Consider the following 25,134-nt stretch of genomic DNA (forward strand, 5'->3'; position numbering starts at 1 on the left):
CAATGTAACACCAACTAGCCCAGCAAGACATACTGTTAAAGAAGGCAAGGCCGGTGTATATTCATCATTGTGGAATAAAGCGGCTTTCAGTAGCCTGCTTGGTGTACGATTTGCAAATAGGAATAGTGTTGTAGCCTACTCCCAATCTCAGCATTAAAAAATCGCATATTGCGGGATGCTTGCTAGTGCAGGGATGCTTGTAATTTTCTGTCACGGTCTAAACACTAAATTTGGCGCCATGATATAAATCCCACAATGTCGAAGAGCTACAAATTTATTTACCTAGGTACGTTTCTCCTTTCAGGCATGTTACTAAGAACAATGGAGTGATGCTCTGCCAGGAATTTTATTCAGCGCTAACGTTCGTCGTTACCAATGATTCATTCTATAATAATATGAATACCTGAGACGCTGGGCCAGTAGTCATAAGTTGAAAAAGCTCTCTGTAGCTCTAGTTCGAAGGCATAAACTGACATTCAAAGACAGACTTAAAGGTTGCATAACGCAGAAATTGAAAGCCACGCGAATTTATTCCTTTTTCTCTTGGAGGAACTTCTCAGTTGCTTCTATCGAACAACTGCCGCTGCATGTGGCTTGAAGGTCTTTGTCCCCGCTTGGACTACAGACTGCAAGAAAGGATATCTCGGTCTTCGTGTCAGTCACGAAACCTGAAAGAAAACTTCCGCCAATTGTTCTTTCCGTCCTGTATCCGCAGTGAATCACCTACAACTTCAAACAACGTGACAGGAAAAGTGGCAATTGTGAAATTGTTCAGGAAGGAAAGAAACGAACGATGTTGGATAAGCGGCATGACGCCATCGGCGGCAACTTCATACTCCAAAAGAAAGAAAGAAAGAGGCTCGCAACTTCTCTTAGCGCCTCACGTTCGCCTTGATAACGCAAGCAGCAGATAGGGGGTATAGTCGCACCAACGCTTGTTCTGACGTGGATTTGAGTCATTGAGAGGCAGTGTTCCTTGCCGGAGTGAGGCCTTCTGAGCACCGTGAAGAGATGGGCGACACGCACGTAGACGGTTCAAGCCAGACAGGTGAGAAAAAGTGATCTATATGCTATCCATCCTACGCGCGTTGTCTCCGTGCTTCTTACCATCAATAATCATCTAGAGGACTGGCAATTCGCGTGTTATCTCCACTGCGATGCGGGGCAGGGGGAGCGCAGGAGTTGGGACGGGTAGCGTCTATTAGCTGAGCATGCATTTCGTACAGGGAAGATCTGTTGTTGCATTCTCACGGCTGCCCGGTACGCATTTGCTTTACAATGCCCGCAATGAATTGCTCTGGCTTGGTGCTTAATTGCTGTGGAAATAGAACTTTTGCTCTAAATAGCTATTCGATCATTCTCTACACCGACAAGACACGCATCTGCCGTAGGTGACTCGTTCAGTAAGCTCTATTTGTACTACAGAAAACTGCGTCCAAGCACAGGATAGAATCACGGCTTTTTCGTGACGTCTCAAGAGGTGGCCAGGCACGAAACGACAAAACCTCCAATCTTTTGATTTTTTTTCACGAAATGACCAATATTTTTTGCACAGCCTTGTTTTTTTATTGATGCAGTTCATGTGTTCTTTTCGAGCACGTTTTTACCTGCGTGCCTTATTGAAAAGCGCTGTCTAAAGTCACCGCTAAAACGACTTAAGTTTATAATACCAGGCCTACAAGTTGCGGCAAGCATTAGTGTTTCGCTTTGTTTCTCTACGACCAGTATCAGCAAACCGTACAAAACGCCAGCGTGCCATGCAATTTCGAATTACAACTTAACATAGCAGAGGAGGCGTCCCATACACTTTTTTTCCAAAAGGGCAAGTGAAACAAACTGAAAAACGCAAGACTGTAATCGCACGATAAATATTCACAGTCCGATCATTATATTCAAACCTAAACAAGCGTTTTTATATCGACAACAGCTTCTATGTTCTAATGGTCACTGTTAACGTACAAAAGTATGGACAAGTGCAAATATTGAAATACTTTGTTTGCCTTTGACGGCGCGTAATTGGCGCTTTCGAGCTCGTAAAGGCAAAATGTTATGAATCAACACGTCTCCAATGTGAAGCATGCTATCGCAGTGGTAGGTTGTCTTTGGGACATGGATATACAGGACGGAACTCTTTCAGATTTTTCTACGTTAACTAATTAATTACTATCTTTCAATATCCTTTCTTAGTCGACCCCGCTTTGAGTAGTGAAAAAAATATAGAAATTTGTGATAGTTCGGCGAACGAAAACTCTGTGTACCCGATAGTCAAATAAGACGATCGGTAGAGGGTGTGCCACATATTTCCTCCGGTGGCGCCACAGTAATCTCGTAAACGGCGAAATACCATTTACCAACAGATCCGAATTGCTGCTCAAAAAGGAAAAAGGCGCTTTAGATAACGCGACACGGAAGTTCCTTCGTTTTGTTTCGAAAAGAAAGAGTAACGGGCACAGCAATTCTAAAGCCGTGGCTCGTCGTGTGGCTCGCGAAACAGAAGTTCCTGTTTTACGTCAAGCACACAGTCGAGGCTGGAACGACGCTGCGAGCAGAGTGCTTATCTCCGTATCGGTGTTTTCAAGTGTTGTTTGCACGGCACTCTTGAAAAGGGGTGTCTCCTTTGCCTCCGTGTTTCGATGGTGTCAGAAGGAGCCTGATTTATGGAAGCCTCGAAAGAGACAAGAATGCAATGCTTCCCACCGCAGCATCACTGAGGCCTTTATCTTCGCCTTCTGAATGCGCTGTAAGCGAACTTTGATGCTTTCAGCAGGCGCAAGTCAAGTATCGGTGAACCCACGAGTTTTGAGGGCGCAGACTGACATATACGGAGCAAACAGAGCAAATACGGTACCTTAAATACGCCATTCATTGGGTCTGCTCATTATGCTCGTTTTATTTGTGTTCATTTTGTTCACGCGTACAGCCACTATGTCGATAAATCAGCGCAATGAAGCTTTCTTCAATCACGTGATTCTTAACCGCTCCTCTTTATGTAGGAACGACATCGATATTGTGTCGACCAGGACGGCGCAGAGTAAAATGTACTAAGAAAAATGTAGCGAAGTATGGGAGAGGTAACAGGTATTGTAATGTATGGCTTTGGAATACTGCTCTCCACTTGGAAATGGTACACGTGTACTGCCAGCATGAAAGAGGTTAGTGGGTTTCTGTATAAAAAGAGGTTGCCAGCGACAGAAAATTCAGTATAAGCATCACACAGGCATTTTCCTAGGATCGATCAAACGTAATTGCATTGAAAAGAGACGAAAGAGCATTCCCACAATGTTCTTGACGAACACTACAAAATGTATCCTCAGTAAAGTTTAAACACTACACGGTTGCTAGCTATCTAACCATTTGTGAAAACGCTTACAGTGCATGTAGCGAGAGCATGCCTTCATTCAAGCGCAAGGCGACCAAACGTTTGGTTGGGCTTTGTTAGTTCCAGGCACTTGTTCCGCATAGTTAGTTCCGCATCGGCACTTGAGGCCATCATGAGCCGAACTCTAATTACAACAGGTCCTTTTCTATAGATAAGTCAGGGTTTGATTAGAACGTTTACTTTAAAAAATCGAACCCAAAAGCTATTTCGGCGATACCATGCCTTCAAGCAAAAGACTTGGATGAAATGAGATTTATTCTTTATAGAGAGACGTAAAATTATTTTCTTGAATTTCCCCAATTTCATGTGTGACATTATAACGTGGTTTCTTGCCAGCTGCTCAACACATGCTTCAAATGCATGTTTCCTTGTCTGAGAATCGTGAAGTTGTGTGTGAGATGTATATGTCCAATTTGGAGACGATAAAGGATTCCTTCAAAAAGCGCTCTTGAGGACTGGTTGGCTTTCGTTCTTTAATGATAAACTTGACCAGGCGTAGTTTGTTGTTTAATTCATTATCCAATATGACGCTTTTCATTTGGCTTTAGCGTAACGTCTTCACCGGCATGTTGACTTGTTTTATTAAGTTTTGCGAGCGTGTGTAACACATTCGTCCGCTTTCTCAATCAGAGAAAGAAATATTATATTGTCAGGCATGCGCACATAAGATTGAAGCTGTCAGCTGCGCCCATGAGCCCAAGTCTGTGAAGTAACTCAGGAGCTTCCTGAGACTTTGCTCCTACTTTCGACGCTTCATTCCTAAGTTTGCTGACGTAGCCTGCCCCCTCACAACCCCCTTCCAGAAATATATTCCTTTCAAATGGACTCCTGAATGTGATTCTGCGTTTCGCAGTCTCAAGTTTCTTCTTACCTCACGGCCCATACTGCGTCATTTCAGCCCGACAGCTCCCACTGAACTCCACACTGACGCAAGTGGCATCGGCGTGGGTGCTGTGCTCATACAACGGCATGACGGAAACCAACACGTTGTCGATTACACAAGTCGCACCCTTAGCAAGTCTGAACGCAACTATACCGTGATGGAGCAAGAGTGCCTTGCCGTCGTTTTTGGCGTACAGCGGTTTCGCTCGTACCTTTATGGACGTGCCTTTACAGTCACCACCGATCATCATTCGCTTTGCTGGCTGGTGAATCTACGCGACCCCTGCGGTCAGTTGGCCCGCTGGGCATTACGCCTTCAGGAGTTCAACTTTACAGTGTCGTACAAAAGTAGCCGCCAACACGCTGACGCTGAATGCCTGTCGCGGCTGCCTCTCGCAACTACCCTCTGCGATGACAACTTTGACGACTATCTTGCAGCCGTTTCCATACAATTTCCGGATCTTCCAGCGAGAACAACGAAAAGATCAAGACTTGGTATCACTTTTTGAAAAAGCTCGTGATCCGGCATCTGCGAACCCTTTCTGCATTCGCGATCGAGTATCGAAAACATTACTCGCGAGGCAGTGCACGCTTTCTGCTAGTCGTTCCGGCTAGCTTCTACTGCTCTGTTCTACACTCTATGCACGATGGCGTTACAGCTGGGCACTTGGGATTTGCCAGGACTCTTACCCGCATTAAGGAACGTTTCTGCTGGCCAAATATGCGTCGAACGACTCAGCGTTACGTGAACTCTTGTGTGCAGTGCCAGCGGTTCAAGCTCCCCATGACTTCTCCGCCGGGCCACTCACATTCGGTGACACCACCGACCCCACCATGTGCGCAAGTGGGTGTTGACCTCATATTCCCGTTTCCCCGCTAGTCCAAAGGCAATCGCTGGGTCATCGTGTGCGTTGATCATCTCGCGCGTTACTGCGAAACTGCCGCCATCTCTTCCGCCACCGCTGCTGGCGTCTCTTTCTTTCTTCTTCACGCTGTCGTCCTCCGTCATGGGCCTCCTCGTGTAATTATCAGTGACCGAGGCCGCCAGTTTACGGCAGATGTTGTGGAACAGCTTCTGCGCTATTGTACTTGACAGTTGCGTCACTCTACACCGCACCATCCCCAGACAAATGGCCTCGTTGAACGTACAAACCGGACACTGACGAACATGCTTGCGATGTATGTTGACTCGCAGCACAAGAAGTTGGATGACGTGCTTCCATTCATTACTTACGCCTATAACACCTCGAAGCATGAGACAACTTCTTATAGTCCATTTTTCCTCCTCTACGCCTGTCCGCCTCGCCGTTCTCTCGGCACCATTTTGCCGTTCTCTCTCGAAAGCGAGCCTTCTGTTTCGAGCACCCTCTGCCGCGCTGAGGAGGCTCGTCGGGTCGCCCGATTACGCACTCTGGCCTCGCAGGACCGCTCTAAGCAGCGCTAAGATCGTCGGCATCAGGATGTCTCCTACCTTCCTAGCGACTTAGTGTGGCTCTGGACACCTCTCCGCAAGCGTGGTGTGTCCCAGAAGCTGTTGTCGCACTACACAGGCCCATTTATTGTGCTCAAACGCATCAATGAGTTGAATTACGCCGTGTCTCGCCAATGTTTCCAAAGTCGCCCCTCTCGGAAAACACTAGTTCATGCCGCAAGAATGAAGCGCTGCCACTCTCGGGACTCTGACTGACAGCCCAGGAGCTTCATCTGCGAATGGGTAAATGTCAGGCATGCACACAGAAGAGGAGAAGGAAGTGCAAAAAGAGTCTCTCCAGGATAGAGGTTGAAGAAGAGAAAGCTCGCCATCTGTTGGTTAGCGCACCAGGCTAAAGTGCAGAATCACTCTGTAAATAAACCTTAACAATATGACTCTGATATGTAGTCCTGATACACTGCCGATTAATAAGGTGTCTTCGAATGCATAGCAGAGAGCCGAAGAAAATTGTGCGACAAATTCATAACCTTTCTTTGCCTCCATGTTATGCATTGGAAGATACCAAATTATTCCACCCTATATCAGGACTACATATCAGGACTAGAGGACAGTATCTCAGGACTACATATCAGGACAGTATGTCAGGACTAGAAAAAAATGGGGGATACACTGAAGAATATATTCACTTTTGGCACTGCATTGTTCATCACATACACGCATACACAAAAGTTCACAACAAGACGTCCACACCAATGATGCGATGATGATGCATCATTGGTGTGGACGTCTTGTTGTAATCACTGTATGCAATGCGATGGACAATGCAGCGCCAGAAGTCACCAGATTCATCTAACCAACTAGCCCTCACGCGAGTTCTACTGACACACCTTAGCTCCGTCTATAAGATTATGACTGGACGAGCTTACGGCTTCCATCCATGAATCCCTTTGCAGATCCCCATTCGCACACATGCACTTTACCATTTGCTTATTCACTAACCATTAACATTGGTTTCCTTCATACCCCACATGCACTTTAGCATACAGCCATAATTACCATATTATGTGCGAGACCAACCAAGCCCCAATTTAGCAGCCAAGTCATCATTGCATGTCTGACTCTGAGTTCAATGGTAGTGGATGTTTCGATAACCCCCGCTCTCCCATCTTAAGTGAGAAGTCCGGGTTGGCAGCTTCCTCCAAGTTGGCCATCTCACTTCGTTCGGGCTACTTTGAACACACCTACGATCAATCATTGCCCGGTTTGTGTCAGCTACTAGCTACGGCCTTGCAGGATTTTACCCGCGATTGTTAGCTGTCAGCGCCAAAGTCGGAATTTCTGGCTACTGCCTCGTTAGAAAGTTATTTCCAAAGCTTCCTGATTTCGGTGCACAAGTGACAATGTTACGTTTCCCTTCGAAACGTTACCATAAAGAAAAAACTAGTTTCTCACACGATTGAGTTTACTACACCATGCATGTGTAGTTTATAAAACGAAGAGCATTTTAACAGCGGCATAAAAGGCGCTCAGATGACGGCCTTTCTCTTTTCTTTTGTTCTATATCTTTCCTGGTGCAGAAGCCCGGAATCTTCAGATGGATACCATACCATTTCGTACTGGGTAAGTTGGACCCAATCTGTCTCTCCACAGCCAAAATCCACTTCACCGTAATGCATAATCACCTCGCTGTTCCCTCTATGCGACTCGTTACTTGATTAAAGGAGCCAAAATGCGTTTTAATAGCCTGCATTGACAATGTGTTTTTATATATTACCTTCATTACACTTTGTAAGCTTTTTTACAGCTGGTTGTAGCGAATTTCAGGTTTCTGAATTTTTTTGTGTTTTAATTTGTGCTGCTAATAACCTCTGCTACTATTTTCTTCTTTGAAATACAATTTTGTACCCTTAGCGACCATCAGCTATTGTCTCTTTGCACTACATGTTCTGAATATGCCCATTTCTTCTTGATTTTCACAGGAATATCATTACCCGTGTTATTCCTCTGACCAACTTTTCAGGCATCATTTCTCTTAAGTTATCCCCCACCATATTCCACTCCATAGCTTTCTGCGTTGTCGTCAACGTAGGTAGAATCCTTTTCGTTAGAATTCGCGCTTCAGCTGAAACACGATAAACACGTGGATATTGCTCACTTTTTCTCACCGGTGGCAGGGTCAAACACAGGAAATTTTTACCGTAGATTACATTACGGGCGAACCTTCCAAATTTTCAACGATATACCACGATAGTCCGATCTCGTGCGCTATATGTCCAGGCCGCCTCAGACTTGGCACACATGAAGAGAAGCATATCTTCAATTTCCACCAGCGCCGCGAGGCTATAGTTATCGGGTTCGAGATAATGCACACAGTACGTTTACAGCGTAACTCACTTTGGCTGCTTTTTTGATGGGGCCTAAAAGTACACGCGCCAAAACTTCGATGCTGAAAATGTAGGGGTCTTGCTTGTTTTCTCTAAATCTTTTGAAATGACCGCTCCATCTACGGTAGCATAAAATTTTTGTATGGCCACTCTAAAAAGTACCTTCACGACAACTAATGCCCTGCAAGAATGCCTGTACTAGGGTAAAGGCGCGGACGCAGGCAAGCGTCTTTGTTTTTTGTGCGGTGTGCATTGCGCGCCAGCACATTTAGTCATTTTGTTTTACTCAATACGTGTGGCTGAGCATCAGATTTCACTGTTGCGTTGAGCTCGGCGTATTTGTGCCACCTGCGTTCAGCCCACTTCACCGCAGCCCGAACGTTTGAAAGACGACCTCTTAACAGGCAGTGACACAGGAGCCCCACTTCTTAGCCGGGAGCCCCGGGATTCAATTGCGGTAGCAGCACCAATGTTTCGATGCACAGGCGAGACCCAAGAGTCCCTGTATATGGTTGCATATTAGTGTGCGGTAAAGAATTAAGTAATCGAGACTGTTCGCAGGCCTTCGTGACGACGGCCCTAACATCCTGAGCCACTAAGAACGTCCTTTTCTTTAAGAATCTGAAGGCAGGCGATGACACTTATCCTCTTGTCTTTCTTCGAGGCACACTGCAGTGGATTTCTGAACAAAAATAAAACTTGATCAGAAAGCAAGCACTCCTAAATTCTTGAAATCACGTTTAGAAAGTTTTCAATATTTTTTTTTTTTTCACTTCATACTCCGCTTTTAACTATAAGTCCTACTCATGCCTAAGGACTTCTCATATACTGGCAGAAAGTATGAGATAAATAAATTGAATTTTTGTCCAGTTTTTCGCATATTAGGGAGGGGGGAGGGTTGAGGAGGGATGGAGGCCTTCACGCATTTAGCTGTGGCAAGCGGTGCCTTTTCTTATGGGTAGACGCACCAAAAACTAGGGAAGAAGATATAGCTGCCTTTTACAGACCATTGAAAAAAACATTTTACAGCTAGACAAGCACTAATTTAAATACTGTGCAGGTAGTTTGCGTACCTTGCCCATGGCGCTATATTTAGAATGTTCCCGAGGAATTTAAAAGAACCTGGCAAAATATATCTTCTCTTTATTTGATCTCAGTGACGGACACAGCTATCGTCGGTGACTTTCCTAACGTTTCGTACCGAGGCATACATACGCATCTTCCATACATGTCATTTGAGCTGCACAGTAACCTTAAGATCTCTGCCAGTCCAACGTTCGACATCTGCTTGATTCGGGTGCAGACAAGTGGTCCAGGCGAATATGGGCCACCAGTCTTCCCAGCGAACTTCAATCACACCGAAGCTGTACAACAACGCGCCAATCCGACGAGGAAGGTGCGTCATTTTCAGCAACAAGGTAAGAACTACATGTTAGAAAACTTCGCACCTAGTACTGTGTATTACAGATGGAGTCAACTCTTTGAAGCCTAACGAAACCCGTCATTTTACTGAGCCTGGGCAGTATTTAGGCATTTCTTTTGGACGTTTACAGGAGATCATTACCCCGTGTTATTTCTCTGACCACTCTGCACACGTCCCATCTCTTAAGTCATACATAGCATTTTCCACTTCATAAATCTTAGCGTTGTCCTCAGCGTAGGTAGAATCCTTTTCATTAGCCTCCACGCTTCAGCTGAAACACGATAGAACACTTGGATATCTGATCGCTTTTTCCCATCAGTGGCCGGATCGCGCACTTGAAATGCTTCCAGTAGTTAAACTACGGGCGAACCTTCCACAACATTTGCAATGATGTACAACGACGGTAGACTCTCGTGCGCTATAAGTCCAGGCCGCCACAGCCATAGCGCAAATGTAGGAACGCATGCTCCGACTGCCGCCAGAACCACGAAACGATAGTTATCGGGTGCGAGGTGATGCACTCGGTACGTTTTCAGTGGCTGACGATAACTGGCGCGCAACTCACTTTGTCTGCTTTTTCCAATGTGCCTGAAAGTACACATCCTTAAACTTAGAAGCTGAAGAACATTCAGGTCTTGCTTGTTTTCTCTATATTTCTTCAAATACCAGCTCCGTCAACGTTAGGATAAAATTGTTGTATGGCCTCTCTAAAACGAACCTTTACGAACACCAATGTCGCTGTAAGAAGGCTTATATCCGGATAAAGACGCTGATGTAGGCAAGACTCTTTTCCTTTTGTGAGGAGTGCATTGCGCCAGCACATTCAGTCATTTTGTTTTACTTAATCATTGAGATAGAGCACAAAATTTCACTGTTGCGCTGAGCTTGGTGCAGGAGCCCAAACACTGATGTGCAGAGCAATGGCAACTCTCGCTGCGGAGTTTGGTGCGATCCATTTCGTACTCCTTCTATACTTTACCACCTCAATATTTGCCCCGGCATTGCAGCTCCCAAACGAGCCAGCATTCCAGTGATAGCACTTTATCTTCGTAACTGCCGTGCTGGAGACAAGATATCAATTTTGCGCTACTAATTAACATCCAATCGCGTTTGAAGAGTGATTTGTGTGCGCACACATAACCGGGCCCGTGCTTTGTAGCAGCAGGGATGCATTGGTCAATATTTTTTGCTTTTTGTATCCTATATGTAAGCATGAAATGCAGCTTCTGTTCTTTAAACAGGGTAGCTTCATCAATTTACCATGCGCTTTCGAATCTTGTCCATCTGCAACATCTAGGCGCTCTTCGTCTTCAGCCTGGGAGCACAGCGCCATTTTACACTGTAACACTTGACTGTACTTGTAGCCTTCCGGCAAAATGAACAGTGTTCTTACTGTGCAGCAGTCGTAACAAATACCAAGAGATGATGATCGAGAGGATGGCTGGGTAGAAAGAGGCGCTAATTTTCCCATGAAACTGCAGCCTCAAAAGGACTCTCTGAGCTCGGAGCATCGGCTGCAGTACAGTGCAGACCCAGAACTTAAGGACATTTTTTTTTTACACCAATCGTAGCCAATTGTGGTTTCTCGTTACTTCTCCGATTGTCTTTTCCTGTATGATGTGAGGAACAGTGCCTGCTCAATTACCTTAGCTAGAAGAACTAAGCTCGCAATGTCGTATCCCACCGCCTTTAGTTTATTTATAACGGGGATCGGGAAGCCTCATGATGGATTAGGTTATGACCTTACAAGTCACACCTCTATACCACTGAAAAATAGGTATGTTATAAAAACAGCTGTAGCGGCAGATTTCTTGCGCTGGTGTAGTCGTGAAATATGGATATATAATATGCGAGTCGTGGTTATTCATAGTTTTTCAATAAGGCGAAAAGCGCACTTAAATTGAAAAAGAAGAATGCTTATACGTACTATGTGCCGTAAAAGGGGCTTTCAAACGCGTGTTCATCATCGTTATCGTAACATCTTCCTTCAGGTGTTTCAAGAGCACACCAATATACCTGAGCGGGAGGGCGCAGAGGAGGACGAGAGGAGTCTAGCAGGATGTTTCACAGCTTTGGAGTTCGATGTCAGCATCTACAACGATCTCCATGGCAAGGAGATTACCAGTGAGCTTAAAAAGCGTGAGTATACCGCCTCCGCCTTTTCTTCTGTTACAAAGAATTTGAAGCTTTATGCTGGGGAGGCAGGCGTTGTCCCTACTCTGTCAAAGGGCGTTACATTACCTCCATGTGCGGCTATGTTCTATCGCAGTTGGTAAAGACGATTACACGGAGCATGACAGTTTCGTGTGCTGCCTCTTAACACACGGCATGGACGGGCACCTTTACGGGTCCGACGGAAGGAGGATTTCTACTGATGACGTTATGAAACCTTTTCAAGGGGACGAATGCCAAAGTCTTCTCGGCAAGCCAAAGCTATTCTTTATTCAGGTGAGAGATAACAGCGCTACTAAGAGAAAAGCACTACTTTGCTAACGCTCCAGGATGCCACGTGCGTGAAAACATAGTTGGTTACAGCGTCCACTGCCTTTGAGCCTGCTATACTATGGTCATAATTTGCCAGAAGAGCTTCCACCTAAAGCATATGATTGACTTCGAAGTCTACATACTTGCATTCTTTCAAAATTTGCTTTCATGTATGAGCTGCTTTTTTACTATCATATAGGTCATTCGCTTCATATGTAGGAGGTACGCTGTTATACCACTCTACTGCCACCAGCTACCCACCGAATGGACTGGATACATAGTTCCCCCTGGCCTGCTGTTCTACAACTTTCGCATATAGGCTTGAGCCGCTTCACGGTTCTTCAATTATTTAGAGAGCCCCACTGGAAGTGAGAATGAGAACATATACTACATGCTTATTTATACAGAGATGAAAACAAGAAATACATGACTAAAATGTAATTGCCTTACCATCCTCTATATTTTCAACAAAAAGAGGCGCAAAATATCACGCTAGAGAGAGTATAAAACTGCTATCGTGTTATTGACTTTCCTCGAGCGAACTTAAAATTAGTTCACTAAATAAACTTCGTCATGTATAATCACGCAAGGTTTCGCAATTTAGTCCAACGTGAGTCAAGTCTACAAGTCGAGTAGTGGGGCAACTGAGGTAGTCTGGAGTGTCCAAACGAGAAGTGCTCTTAGCAACCGTAGTACCAGTGATGTGAAAACGGAAACTTCAATGAACAGAAAAGCAGCCAGCAACGAAATAGCTTCAGAGGGCAGATAAGTAACAGAAGGCAGTGTCTGCTCTTTAGGGAGTATGCAATAAGTAACAAGGTACTAAGAAGGACAAGTACGCGAGACAGCTGGACCTAAATGTGTTTTTTTGACGTTTCACGGAATGGGTTAATAAAGAATAATGCTACGTATTCCCGCCTGAATAAAAAGGGGCTTGATCTTAAATTCTCCTTTTTATCAGGCCTGCCGTGGAAGAAATTTTCAGAAAGGTGTTCCGCTTGACAAAGCTGACTCAAGTGGTGAAGGCCTCCGCATACCCACACATGCGGACTTTCTGTTCGCGTACTCTACTGTGCCAGGTGAGTTGAACGGTGGTGAGACCTCGCTTTTAATGAGCAATGCATTATGCAGTTTTTACAGAATGTGCCTGAGAGTGAAATTGCATAAACTGTCATCTAGGTCTTGTGTCAGAAATACAGAGAGACAAAAAGCCGCGTGAAGCCCTTCGCAAGATGAAACAATGCAAACGTTAAAGGAAACACGGCTGCAAAGAAAAATCCCCCACGTGAAGCCAGACGCATGATCACTATAATGACTGGAATTGGGTAACTTTCTTCCGCACCTGGGGTATTTCTCATACATGGTATTTTCTATCTTATACTTTCTATCTCTGGTAGTGAAAGCTGTTCTTTGTGCAGTGTTCAATCATCAAACTCAATCTCGCATTTTTGCCAACAAGGGCTTCAACACAAAAACAAGTTTGAATAAAACGTTTAAGTCTAACAGTAGATTTATAAGCCTCGTCTGGGTGAAATTAGACAATTTGTCATTGAGTGCGGCTTCAAACTCAGAAAACATACTTGCATATTACCGATGGAAAAATACAGCGCAGAGAAGGATGAGGACAAAATGAAGACACATAGGACACACGAGCGCTGACTTGCAACAGTTTATTTCGAGCCTCAGAGCCTTATTATACAGATGAAAACATCATACATGTGCAGTAGGCGATACATTCATATCTTGTCTAAAGTATATCAACTCCTTACGAGTAAGAGCGATAGAAGGCTTGGCTACGCAAGACCCACCCAACCTATCTATCATTTCAGCTTCTATAATATCACGAGTCAGTTGGCATCGGTTTTTCGCGATAACATGGCATTGTTGGTAGTCAGGATGGCACACGGACATTTCATCTGGATTGTCATTACAGTTTAGTTTACATTTCCTACAGTGTACATCCAAAAACCCTCCTCGCTTTCAGACACATTGTTACAATGTTCCCGGAGGCGGTCGTTCAAGCACCTACCGCTTTGCCTGAACACGAACATTCTACAAATTTTGTACGGTGGTTCTTCTTGCAATTAGGGTTTCTTTAATCACCGGGCCTTGTCAATCTGCACAACTTCTGCAGCTTATCGGGGGCAGAAAAGACAACTTTCACATTCCCCCGTTCACCGATCTTTTTCAGGCGATGAGACAGGCCACGAATGTACGGGATCACAGCAATCCGCTTGTTAGTAGGCGGCAGTGAATCACTAGTTTCTTTTGAGCACAAGCGCTTAAGTAGGGTTTCGGCGACACTGATAATGTCATGTGTGGGATATCCCGCAGTTCGGAGACGCTGCAGAAGTTGTGCAGATTGACAAGGCCCGGTGATTAAAGAAACCCTAATTGCAAGAAGAACCACCGTACAAAGTTTGTAGAATGTTCGTGTTCAGGCAAAGTGGTAGGTGCTTGAACGACCGCCTCCGGGAACATTGTAACAATGTGTCTGAAAAGCGAAGAGGGTTTTAGGATGTACACTGTATGAAATGTAAACTGAACTGTAATGACGATCCAGATGAAATGTCCGTGTGCCATCCTGACTACCAACAATGCTATGTTATCGCGAAAAACTGATGTCAACTGACTCGAGAGATTATAGAAGCCGAAATGATAGATCGGTTGGGTGGGTCTTGCGTAGCCAAGCCTTCTATTGCTCTTACTCGTAAGGAGTTGATATACTTAGAACAAGATATGAATGTATCGCCTACTTCGCATGTATGATGTTTTCATCTGTATAATAAGGCTCTGAGGCTCGAAATAAACTGTTGCAAGTCAGCGCTCGTGTGTCCTACGTGTCTTCATTTTGTCCTCGTCCTTCTCTGCGCTGTATTTTTCCATCATGAATAACCAACACACCCAGACTGCTACGGTATTGCATATTACCGCATCTAAAGGGGCAACATCGGTATCCGTTTAACAAAATTAAATCAGGTCAATCTGGTTTCAGCAACGACAGGTGATGTCATCGTTTGGAAAGAAAAGAAAGTCAGGCACCTGGAAATGGAATACAGCACGGGTTCGGCAGACGGTCAGGTGCAGGGATGAAATAACGAAATTTACATACTCATGGAAACGTCGAAACGGCCTACGTCCAAAGCTGGTTACAGTTTGGCTGTTGAGGATAAGCCCACTAAGTTTCCATCCCTAGTACATCTGCAGAAACTCAACTGACCCACAACATGCGAAACGAACAAACTCAATTTCTTTGTTTTCAAACAATATTCAAGTAGCTGTGCCACTTAAACGAAGCTCTTCGCTAATCCACTGCTTTACAGAGTATAAGGAGCAAATATTGAATGATAAGTCACCTACAAAGATACATCATCAAAGGCGCGTACAGATCTAATGTGGCTATAACTAGACGGTAGAGCGTGTTTTAAAATAGGAGAAATGTCTTATTTCAGTATATATTCTCTGATAAGTGGGGACTATTTTTTGTATATTTATTTATGTTAAAGACATGTACAGGCTCGTCCACGTCTAGCGATAACTTGATCACTGCTTTCAAAGCGTCCTTGCGTCCGTCCCGGCCTCGCAATAAAGCTTAATGGCAGACCATGCTAAGCCCTACTTCCGGGCTCCTTTCTAGTTTCATCGCTTTCCTTCGATATGCGCCTCGTCGCACGCAATATTCATTTGAAAGTAGTGACCGTGTTATAGCTAGGAGTGGAAGACCCTGTACTTTAGTATTCCAGTCGCGGCAGCCTTAACTGCCGTGGAAGAATGTATTGATCAGTTTGGGGCAGTCAAGTCCAAAACGAGTCCTGTATTAGCGCCTAATGTTTCCTACAACTGCTGCAAAATACCTTAGTTCATCAGCGAACTGCTTTTTCCTGCTTCCCTCTCGATGTAAATAACCCCGTTTGCGGTTGAAATTCTTGGAATCAAAATCTGCCATTTCTGCTTTCACGCATGGCATATGTAAAAAAAACAAAAACGAAAACAAAATCAAAACGCACCCCTCACTGCACCAAGTAGAAATCAGGTCAAGGGTTTAATTAAACAAACATAACAATCAAAAAATGGAGGGCATGCGTATACGTGCCATGGCGCATAATCCCGCACTGCAAGCATCGTACTGCAGTAAAATATAAATTTTTAAACATGACAGAAACTTCCTTATGAGAAACTGCGCTGAGCTATTACAGTGTCGTTGCGGTCACCATCAATAACGCAGAATGTTCTTCTAGTTGGGTATGCTGTTATTTATTGATGTCGAGGTAACATGTAGGGGGCTGGCAGGTGCAAGGAAATCGGCTACAGAGCATTGTCAAGAGATGAACCCAAATTAATTGAAAACTTCCGCTCTTTTTGAAGGGTATCTGCTCTTTCACAGTTAACTTAAATCCATCCATAAATGCTCAGGTAACCAACTGCAGAAATAATTACATCAAGGCTATATTTATCACTCCTTACGTAAAATGATTGCAGTGTTGAGACGAATCAGTGAACAGAAGAGATTGTAGCAAAACGTTTGAAATGCTATAAAAAGTAAACATTTATTCGTATTTTTGGAATTCAAACTTATGGCAGTCATAGCCAATATACTTTTGACTTGTGCCTAATACTCTGATTTTCAATCTCAATGAGCCGTGTGACACGCCCAGGTTAACATATTCATAACGTAATGCCCAAACTAAGTGTATCCAGATTATGATGCTCTTTTATCACATATAGACATAGCATTTTTAGCTTCTTTGAACAATTTTTATTATTTCTATGCAAATACGTTGGCATTCGTTTCTACACACGCTGAGCACACGAATTTTAGAGTAGTATTGCTTTCTATTGCATAAAGTAAACAGTATATCTACGTCCCTCCGCATGCTGTGTAATAAGACACTATAACTCAGAAAAAACAACAAGAAAACATCCGCAGAATTATCTGGAACCGAAAATTGCGCACCTTAAGGAATTTGTGCGTCAAAAAGTTCGAATGCAAAAAGGAACAACGTGAAAGCATTAAACACTTCCCTAAGGCTTTTCACATGCAAGTGAACACGGTCCCCCCCCCCCCCTTTCTACCGCTACGTCGCAAAAACAAAAAAAAAAGTTTTATTGCGAAAGCATTACTACGACAGCCGAAGCGAGACCTCGGATGGCCGCAGCTACGCCATGAAGAGACGTAGCTACGGTCTCCTAATAAACAAATCAGCTTGCCCCGCCGGGGTGGTGCAGTGGTAAGACGCCCGACTACTGTGCCGAAGTACCCGGGTTCGAACCCGACCTCGGCGGCTGCGTTTCGATGGAGGCGAAACGAAGAGGCGTCCGTGTGCTGTGCGATGTCAGCGCACGTTAAAGATCCCCAGGTGGTCAAAATTACTCCGTAGCCCTACGGCTCCCCCTACTCTCTTTCCACTTTAACTCCCACCCTCATCCCTTCCCTTACGGCGCGGTTCAGGTGTCCACAGAGCAAGTGTGAACCAACAAACCAGCCAACCAACCTGCCCTGACATTTGAATTCATGTTGCCCCTATGCCACGGGCAGGAGCTGCCAACTCGGGATGCTCGTTTCATATGGGAGGGTGGTATCATAATCAGCCTGCCAGAACCGTTTGCATTCTCGTTACCTTACGACATGCAAGCACGTTTAAGCGGCTTGTTCGAAACGTGACTTTATATGGGGGATGGTAGCTTACCCTTAAAGGATGGGCTTAAGTGTCCCCAATAATGTAGCACATTACACTGATAGTGCTTGATAAGAAAATAATGTAGCAGGCAAAAGAAGCTTCCGCAGTTGCTTTCGCGATTCAACTAGGATTAACCAGAGCTAAACCGCACCTACGTTTTTCAAGAGGTTGTAGCACCTCTAGTGGGTAGAACGACGAGGTTCCCGCAAGTTTGAACGTTTTTACCGTATCGATGCCGGTTGTGCCGAAATTTGAATATTCTCTGTTATCGAGACGTTACGGACTTATTGCATTGGAAGAGGAAGTGCTTGTTACTGCCCTCGTGATCGAACGGTAAATCACTAACGTGTGCAACAGTTGGCAGGCGGCATAATGAAAGTGGTCAACGTCTGGAGAACCAATATTGTCAAAGACGAGAAAATAAATTCTTACCACACGGTCAGCGCTGCTTTGTGCATGACGTCAAGCTAGAATTTTAGCAAAAACGCTGCTATTAAACCGTTTTCCTAGCATTTTGTGTCATTCTCTATTCATTCTGAAAGAAGCCTTGTGGCATACTGTCCTAACGATTGGCAAAATAAGAGGACGAAAGGAAAGTGTTACTCACAAATATTGCATTGCAAGCCAGGTTTCTGAGTACGCTGGAGCTGTCACGACTCAAGACGTGTCAAATGTGGCTTTTGCTTCCGCAGACCAGGAACAGGTTCATATATCCTGAGTTGATTCGTGCAACCGTGAATCTTGCTGGAAGATGCACTGACGACACGGGGACGCGCTCGTTACACACACACAAAAAAAACAACTAACTTTCTAATTACAGAAGGGGTGGTTGGCCTGAAACACGACAAGCACCTCTTATTTCTATCTAAAACCCAACTGTTCGAGTAGCGAAGGAGGATCTCGGCGAATCGGCAGGAAAGTGAATTTCCCTTTCTCTAGAGTCCCGTAGACAGCGACAAACAAGCCCGACCGCGGATCAGCAGCAGACGCAGAGGCATGGGCCCCGACGCCCCTTCCTGTTTCCCAACGGCATGAGTGCGGAGGAAACGCGTCTACGCAAGGGGAGTAGAGATAGAGTGGCAAACAGACAACAAACACACACCACGCTGCAAGTGCCATGCTGACCATGAGTCCACAAAGCCATTCTCTTCCCCCAACTCCACCCCGTTGCAATGAAAAAAAGCATAGACAACATAGTCGCAGGACAGTGAATGCGCACGGAGCGGCGCACAGTTGGGCGAGAGTGAAAACAGGTCCCGGAAGGTCAGTATGTAAACTCACAAAGATAAAATCACGCCTAGCACGGTGAAAGTTAGAACTATTCTGCGCAAGTAGAGCGGGAAGAAAGATGGAGGAAGAGACGGGATTGTTCCGGCAGAGGCCATGCATACCCGGCGGAGGGCCTTTCTCGCATCCGTGGTCTTGAGGCTGTTACGACCGTGCATCATCCGCACTTGCGCGCTCTATTGTTCGCCTGTGGGCATGGATAAGTGCTGTGGATATGTGGTGTTGGTACAATGGCTCTAAGTGAGCCTGTTTCCAGGAATCCTGTTTTGTAAGCCTGTTTTGCTTTGTGGACACCCTGCAAATGCCAAATTGACCCTGTCAAGAGAGCGTCTAGAAAAACACAAAGAAATGTCCCCCTGCGGGAAATAGCCGGAAGTGCTTTCTTTCTTTTGTTCACCCTTCCAGTCGAGAAGCGCCATCGTCCAGTGAGGAATGCCTACTATCTAAAGGAGACGACAGAGTGACATGTACGCTGACTTGCAGGACAAGAAAGGAGCATGACGCATACGGCCATTAGATGATTTCCCGGGAATGCAGGAAAGATTTGCAATTGCCGGAAAGGGACAATGCTGGAAGCGTATGCGGCGCGCACGTGCACTTGGGTTTCTGAGAAGTAAATCCACTTGCCGGAACCAGCCTATCGATTCTTGGCTGAAGAATAGAAATGTACCTCCTCGCCGTTCCCAAGCTTTTCCCGCCAACAAGTGACCAGGCTCAACGAAACAATGCCGGGCCAGTCAGTGCTTCAGACCATCAGTGCAGTGATGTGTTCGATTGGATGCCGATATCTGAGGGGCGTGCCCTGGATTTGGTTGGTCAGCATCTTCAGAGAGGGGCTGGACATAGGGGGTTTTAAGGACGCTGCAGAGCACGAAATGTCGCTCTGAGCCCTGGGTAAACGGCTCATCCAGTCGCTTCTCGCTATGAACTCTTAACGCTTGTCATTTTGCTGATGTACCCTTCTTTTTCGTGTAAATAATCATGTAAATAAGTTTTCTCAAAGTGCCATTAAACCTGCTTGTATATATTTTACCAACTTCGAAGATTCAGTCCTTCTTCAACCCCGAGTCTCTGCACGCTACCAAGTGAAGGCCGGGTCGACTTAGCCCCAGCGTCACGACAACTGGTGACCAGCGTTGGGATCTGGATCTACAAGCTACAACATCTGGTGATTGGAGGTGGATCAGAATCTGCAAGCCACAACATCTGGTGATCGGACGTGGCATCTCAAGCAACAAGCAGGAGCAACAATCGGCCAACAAGAGAGCAGCTCGGAACATCGATCGCATGTGTGGGTGAGTGCTTGGCTTTTCTTCTGATGTGGACCAGGTTCTAGAACAGGGTTAGATTTTAGAACTGGTAAAAAGTGTTGAAACGCCTTTAGGTTTGGTAGTTTGCACTGTTGTTTTGGAAGTAGCCGACACTCGGAGCGATCATGGACCTACAAAAGCTGCAGAAACCGGAACTGTTGCTATTATGTGAGGAACTGGGAATTGATACAAGTGGTTTGGCACGAAAACCTTTGATTATAAAGGCAATCACAGATTTGGGAGCCGATGATGAGGAGCTCAGTGAAGCATGGAACCTCATCGGACAAAAAAAGGAGGAACAACTCAGACAGCAGAAAGAACGGGAAAAAGAGGAAACGAGGCGTGAGCGTAAACTTGAGCGGGAAAAAGAGGAAAAGGAGCGCGAACGTGAGAGGGAAAAATAGGAAAAGAAGCTAGACATTGAGCTCCGGAAATTAGAACTAGAGTTGAGCAAGAGGTCGGGCGATTGTCCCCAGCTAGCGGTACCTCGTCTCAACAAGGAGGCAGATTTCAAGATGTCAAAGTACATGCAGCCATATGTGATATCAGGGGATATCGGTCTGTATCTGGCTAACTTTGAGCGAACCTGCGAAAAACTGTCCTTCCAGCGAGACACTTGGTCTCAGAGATTATTGAAGGTTCTGCCCTGCGAGGCAGCGGAGGTTGTCGCGCGGCTAAGCAAGGAGGACGCGGACAACTACGAGAAGGTCAAAGCTTGCCTTCTGAGAAAGTATAGGCTTAGCGCCGAGGCGTTCAGACAACGTTTTCGGAACGCTACTAAGTCCAGGGACGAGAGTTACCCTGAATTCCTGTACAATTTAAGAGTTAATTTGGGCGAGTGGCTAAAGAGCACTGATTCCTACAGTGATAGGGACGCTGTAGTCGAGCGAATTCTTTTGGAGCAGTTTTATAACTGCCTCCCAGGAAAAGAAAGAAATTGGTTACAGGACCGAGGCGAAATTAAGTCGGCAACTGAAGCTGCCGAACTTATTGAGGAGTATGCTTCGCGCCGACAATTCAGCAACCCAGCAGTGGATAGGCCCCGCAATCCCAAGTTGAGTGTGAATAACCGTCAGAAAAGGCACTTTGCTAGATTTGCAAACGAAGAAAGGAAGGCTTCTTCAGGCAAACGCCCTAGAAAGGACGGCAGTGAGAAAAGTGGGGAAGTGACCAACGCGCAGAACACAAAGAATAAGCTTGAGGCTAGGAAGCCGCTCACATGCTTTAGGTGTAATGAGCAGGGTCACATTGCCGTCAACTGCCGGAAAGAAAAGATTGCTTTCTCGTATGTCAGTGACTGCGATGAAAATATGCAGCTTTTAGAACCCTACCTGCATGACCTAGTAGTCAACGGGAAGCCTTGCAAGGTACTGCGCGATTCGGCCGCAACGATGGATGTTGTCCATCCGGCGTATGTGTCGCCTTCCGACTATACAGGACAGTGTGCGTGGATCCGCCAGGTAGTGGAGGAACAGAGTGTGTGCTTGCCAATCGCGAACGTGGTCATCGAGGGTCCTTTCGGCAAGTTGACAACCGAGGCTGCCGTTTCAGGAAAGCTTCCTAAGTGCTATCCGTATTTGTTCTCCAACAAATCGGACATGCTACTGCGAAAGAGGGGCATCCTTTTCGGAGACAGAGTTGTGCAAGCCTTAACACGTTCAAAGGCGCGAGAACTAGCTACACTGCTCATTCCAGAAGAATCCACAGCGGAGGAAACGGCAGTTAAAACAGCGGTCGATGCGGAAGATAGCGGGTCAGAAAACTTTGAGAGCGAGGCATCTCAGATAAGTCAACTTGAAAGTGAGCTTGATGAGACGCGGAATGAGGATGTTCTTGAGAGTAACCTCTTGCCGCCAGTGTCTAGTAATCTCACGAGACTTTTGAGTGGAACCCGAGAGGACTTAGCTATGGAGCAAGCCAATGATCCCAAGATACAGGAGATAAGGGAGAGCCACCGCGCCACTAAGACAGCAAAGAATATTTCTTTTGAGATGAGAAAGGGAGTGCTGTATCGCTTATTCAAGGATAAGCGCGGAGTAGAGCGGGACCGTTCCCCAAAAGTACCGCGGAGACTTACTGCGACTTTCCCATGGCAGCTCGTGGTCATGTCACCTTGGAATAAAGAAAACAAAGCAGAGGCTGTTGCAAGAATACTATTGGCCTGGATGTTTTAAGGACACGGAAAATTTTGTACGGTCATGCGACACGTGCCAGCGGGTTGGAAAGGCGCAAGATAAGTGGAAAGCTCCGATGGTGTTAGTACCAATCATTACCGAGCCGTTTCACCGGTTAGTAATAGATGTAGTTGGGCCACTTCCTGTGACAGAGTCACGGTACCGTTATATCCTCACTATGTTATGCCCAGCCACAAAGTTTCCAGAGGCTGTTCCGCTGCGCGAGGTGACGTCCGAGAGTGTAGTGGATTCGCTGCTGTCAGTGTTTGCACGAGTTGGATTCCCTTCCGAGGTCCAAAGTGATCAGGGTAGCGTTTTCACGAGTGTCCTCATCACCTCATTTCTCAAGCGATGCGGCATTAAGGTAGTGCATAGCTCGATCCATCATCCGCAGAGCAACAGCGTAGAAAGATGGCACTCTGTTCTCAAACGAGTCCTGAGGGGACTGTGCTATGAAAACAAGCGCGAATGGGATACCTGCCTGCCTGCAGCGCTTTTCGCTTTGCGGTCAGTGCCGCACGAATCCACTGGATTTAGCCCAGCCGAGTTGGTGTACGGAAGGTCACTGCGCTCACCTTTGCGAATGGTGCGCGAAGCCTGGGAGGGGCGCGGAGAAGACCCAACAGTAGTAGAATTCATTCTGAACCACTTGAATCGCTTACATAACACTAAGGAACTCGTTGAGGCCAGCATGAAGTCAGCCCAGGCTCGTTCCAAGGTGTACTATGATAAGTCAGCCCGTCAAAGGACGTTTTGTATCGGGGACCAGGTGATGTTGCTGAGAAGTTCAAGGCAGAATAAGCTCGAAGTACAGTGGGAAGGACCGGCTGAAGTCGTTGCAAAGCTTTCTAACACTAACTACGCAGTGAAAATTCCCGGTAGGCGTAAAGAAGTGCGCATTTATCATTGCAATCTTATGAAGCCTTATGTGCAGAGGGAAGCCGTGGTAAATCTAACGTTAAACCTTCCCGAGGAGATGGGGGACAACTTGATTTGCCTCAGCGGAAAAGGAAGCAACGCTCAGGAGCTTCTCAGAAAGACGGAGCAGAGAGGAGAACTAAAGAAATCCCAGCTGTCCGATCTGGGCGAAATAATAACAGAGTTTGAGGCCTGCTTCGTGGACAGGCCAGGCAGGACTGATTTGACTGAGCACGATATTGAGCTGACTTCAGACGTGCCAGTGCGATCAAGGTGCTACCGATTCTCTCCAAGGCAAAGAGAAATTCTGGATAGGGAAGTAACTCGCATGCTGGAATTGGGATAATAAAACCCTCGGAAAGCGATTATGCTTCGCCTATGATCTTAGTAGAAGCTCCAGGTAAAGACCCTAGGCCTGTGGTAGACTACCGAAAGCTAAATTCTCTCACCAGGGATCAAGTAGATAGATATATATTTTAATGGCAACAGGAGATGTCTGCCTGGTGGTAAGCCTAGCATGCTACTCCTGATGAGGGTTGAGGGATAAGGGTGACAGATTGTGGGAGAGGAAGGGGAAATAAATGAGAAAAAAAGAGAATCGGTGTCGCACACTTTCACACGCACATAAGCACACACAGATGAGTTTTAAAGGGTATTGATCAACCCTGTGTCCTTAAGAAAAGTTAACTTTCACACGCACATAATCACACACAGATGAGTTTTAAAGGGTATTAATCAACCCTGTGTCCTTCAGAAAAGTTACTAAGGCCTTGGTAGCTCTCGCAGCAGACGATCCGTCGCACCAAGGACCCAGGACATGTTCAAGGCGCAAGGTTGTTTCTTTAGGTAAGCTTAAATTATTGCGCAGTGTCCTGCGATGTGCAGTAAACCGTTGACAGGAGGTTACCAAATGTTCAAAATTTTCACACACATCACATGTAGAGCACAGAGGCCTGCTCGCTATGCCTATTTTATGTAGGAAGTAGTTTGTGTATGACACATTTAAGCGGATTCTGTGTAGACAGTTTCGATGCCACCTGTTCAAATTGTGAGGAATTCGAAAGACGCAAGTGGGATCTATTCGGTGTAGAGGTCGATATTGATGGTTCGGGTCACACCACAGAGAGCGTTGCAATCGCCACGATTCAGTTGCTACAAGTCTTGCTGCCTCTCTTCGTGAGAATGGTATTGAAATTGTCCTTGTGGAATCTTTTAGTTCTTTTGCAGCGGCGTCTGCGAGGTCGTTGCCCGCGATGCCGCAGTGAGCAGGTAACCACTGTAGTGCAATGCTGTGACTGAGGTCATAGGCCTCTGTGTGTAGCTTATTTATGTTAATGACGAGCTCTTCCTGAATTCTTGATGATTTAAGCAATTGTAGTGCAGCGCGACAATCGCTGAAGATAACCCATGCTGCAGGGCGTTGTTGTAGAATATATATAATTGCTTCTCTCAGAGCTGTTAACTCAGTAGCCACAGCTGAAGTGCGATGACTGAGTGTTGCCGAGATTGTGGTGTGCATTGATGGTATCCACACGCCGATGGATGAAGAAATAGCTGTGACAGAGCCATCAGTATAGATGTGGCAATGATGACTGTAGCGTGCACAGATGTGCTCAAGGGCGAAGTATTTAAGTGCGGGTCCTGGGGTGTGGGCTTTTCTTTTGATGCCAGGTATAGTTGTCGAAATTCAGGGATCAAGTGTATCCTATTCCGAATATTGAGGAGAGAGTAGAACAGGTCAGTAGAGCGGCATATGTGACTACGCTGGACCTTACTCGAGGAT

The 25,134-nt window shown here is 45.8% G+C and overlaps 1 protein-coding gene across 4 annotated transcripts in view; it reads left to right on the forward strand.

Moving 5' to 3' along the window:
- The first annotated feature begins 872 nt into the window (after positions 1-872).
- The window catches only part of LOC146181228 (caspase-3-like), a 29,925-nt gene continuing 5,663 nt past the window's right edge, over positions 873-25,134 (forward strand). The window contains exons 1-7 of one of the 4 annotated variants that reach the window (XM_084576301.1): positions 873-1,048; positions 7,271-7,313; positions 9,381-9,495; positions 11,492-11,639; positions 11,770-11,948; positions 12,946-13,063; positions 19,355-19,915. In XM_084576301.1, the coding sequence (XP_084432427.1) occupies positions 1,012-1,048; positions 7,271-7,313; positions 9,381-9,495; positions 11,492-11,639; positions 11,770-11,948; positions 12,946-13,063; positions 19,355-19,413 (699 nt within the window). In that variant the 5' untranslated portion in view covers positions 873-1,011 and the 3' untranslated portion in view covers positions 19,414-19,915. Of the gene's footprint in view, positions 1,049-2,723; positions 2,741-7,270; positions 7,314-9,346; positions 9,496-11,491; positions 11,640-11,769; positions 11,949-12,945; positions 13,064-19,354; positions 19,916-25,134 lie in introns of those variants that run through there. The other 3 variants (XM_084576298.1, XM_084576299.1, XM_084576300.1) reach the window with 3 other exon arrangements.

Source organism: Amblyomma maculatum, chromosome 8, assembly GCF_055883805.1.
Source record: "Amblyomma maculatum isolate TAMU_Amacu chromosome 8, ASM5588380v1, whole genome shotgun sequence".
Lineage (NCBI taxonomy): Eukaryota > Metazoa > Arthropoda > Arachnida > Ixodida > Ixodidae > Amblyomma > Amblyomma maculatum.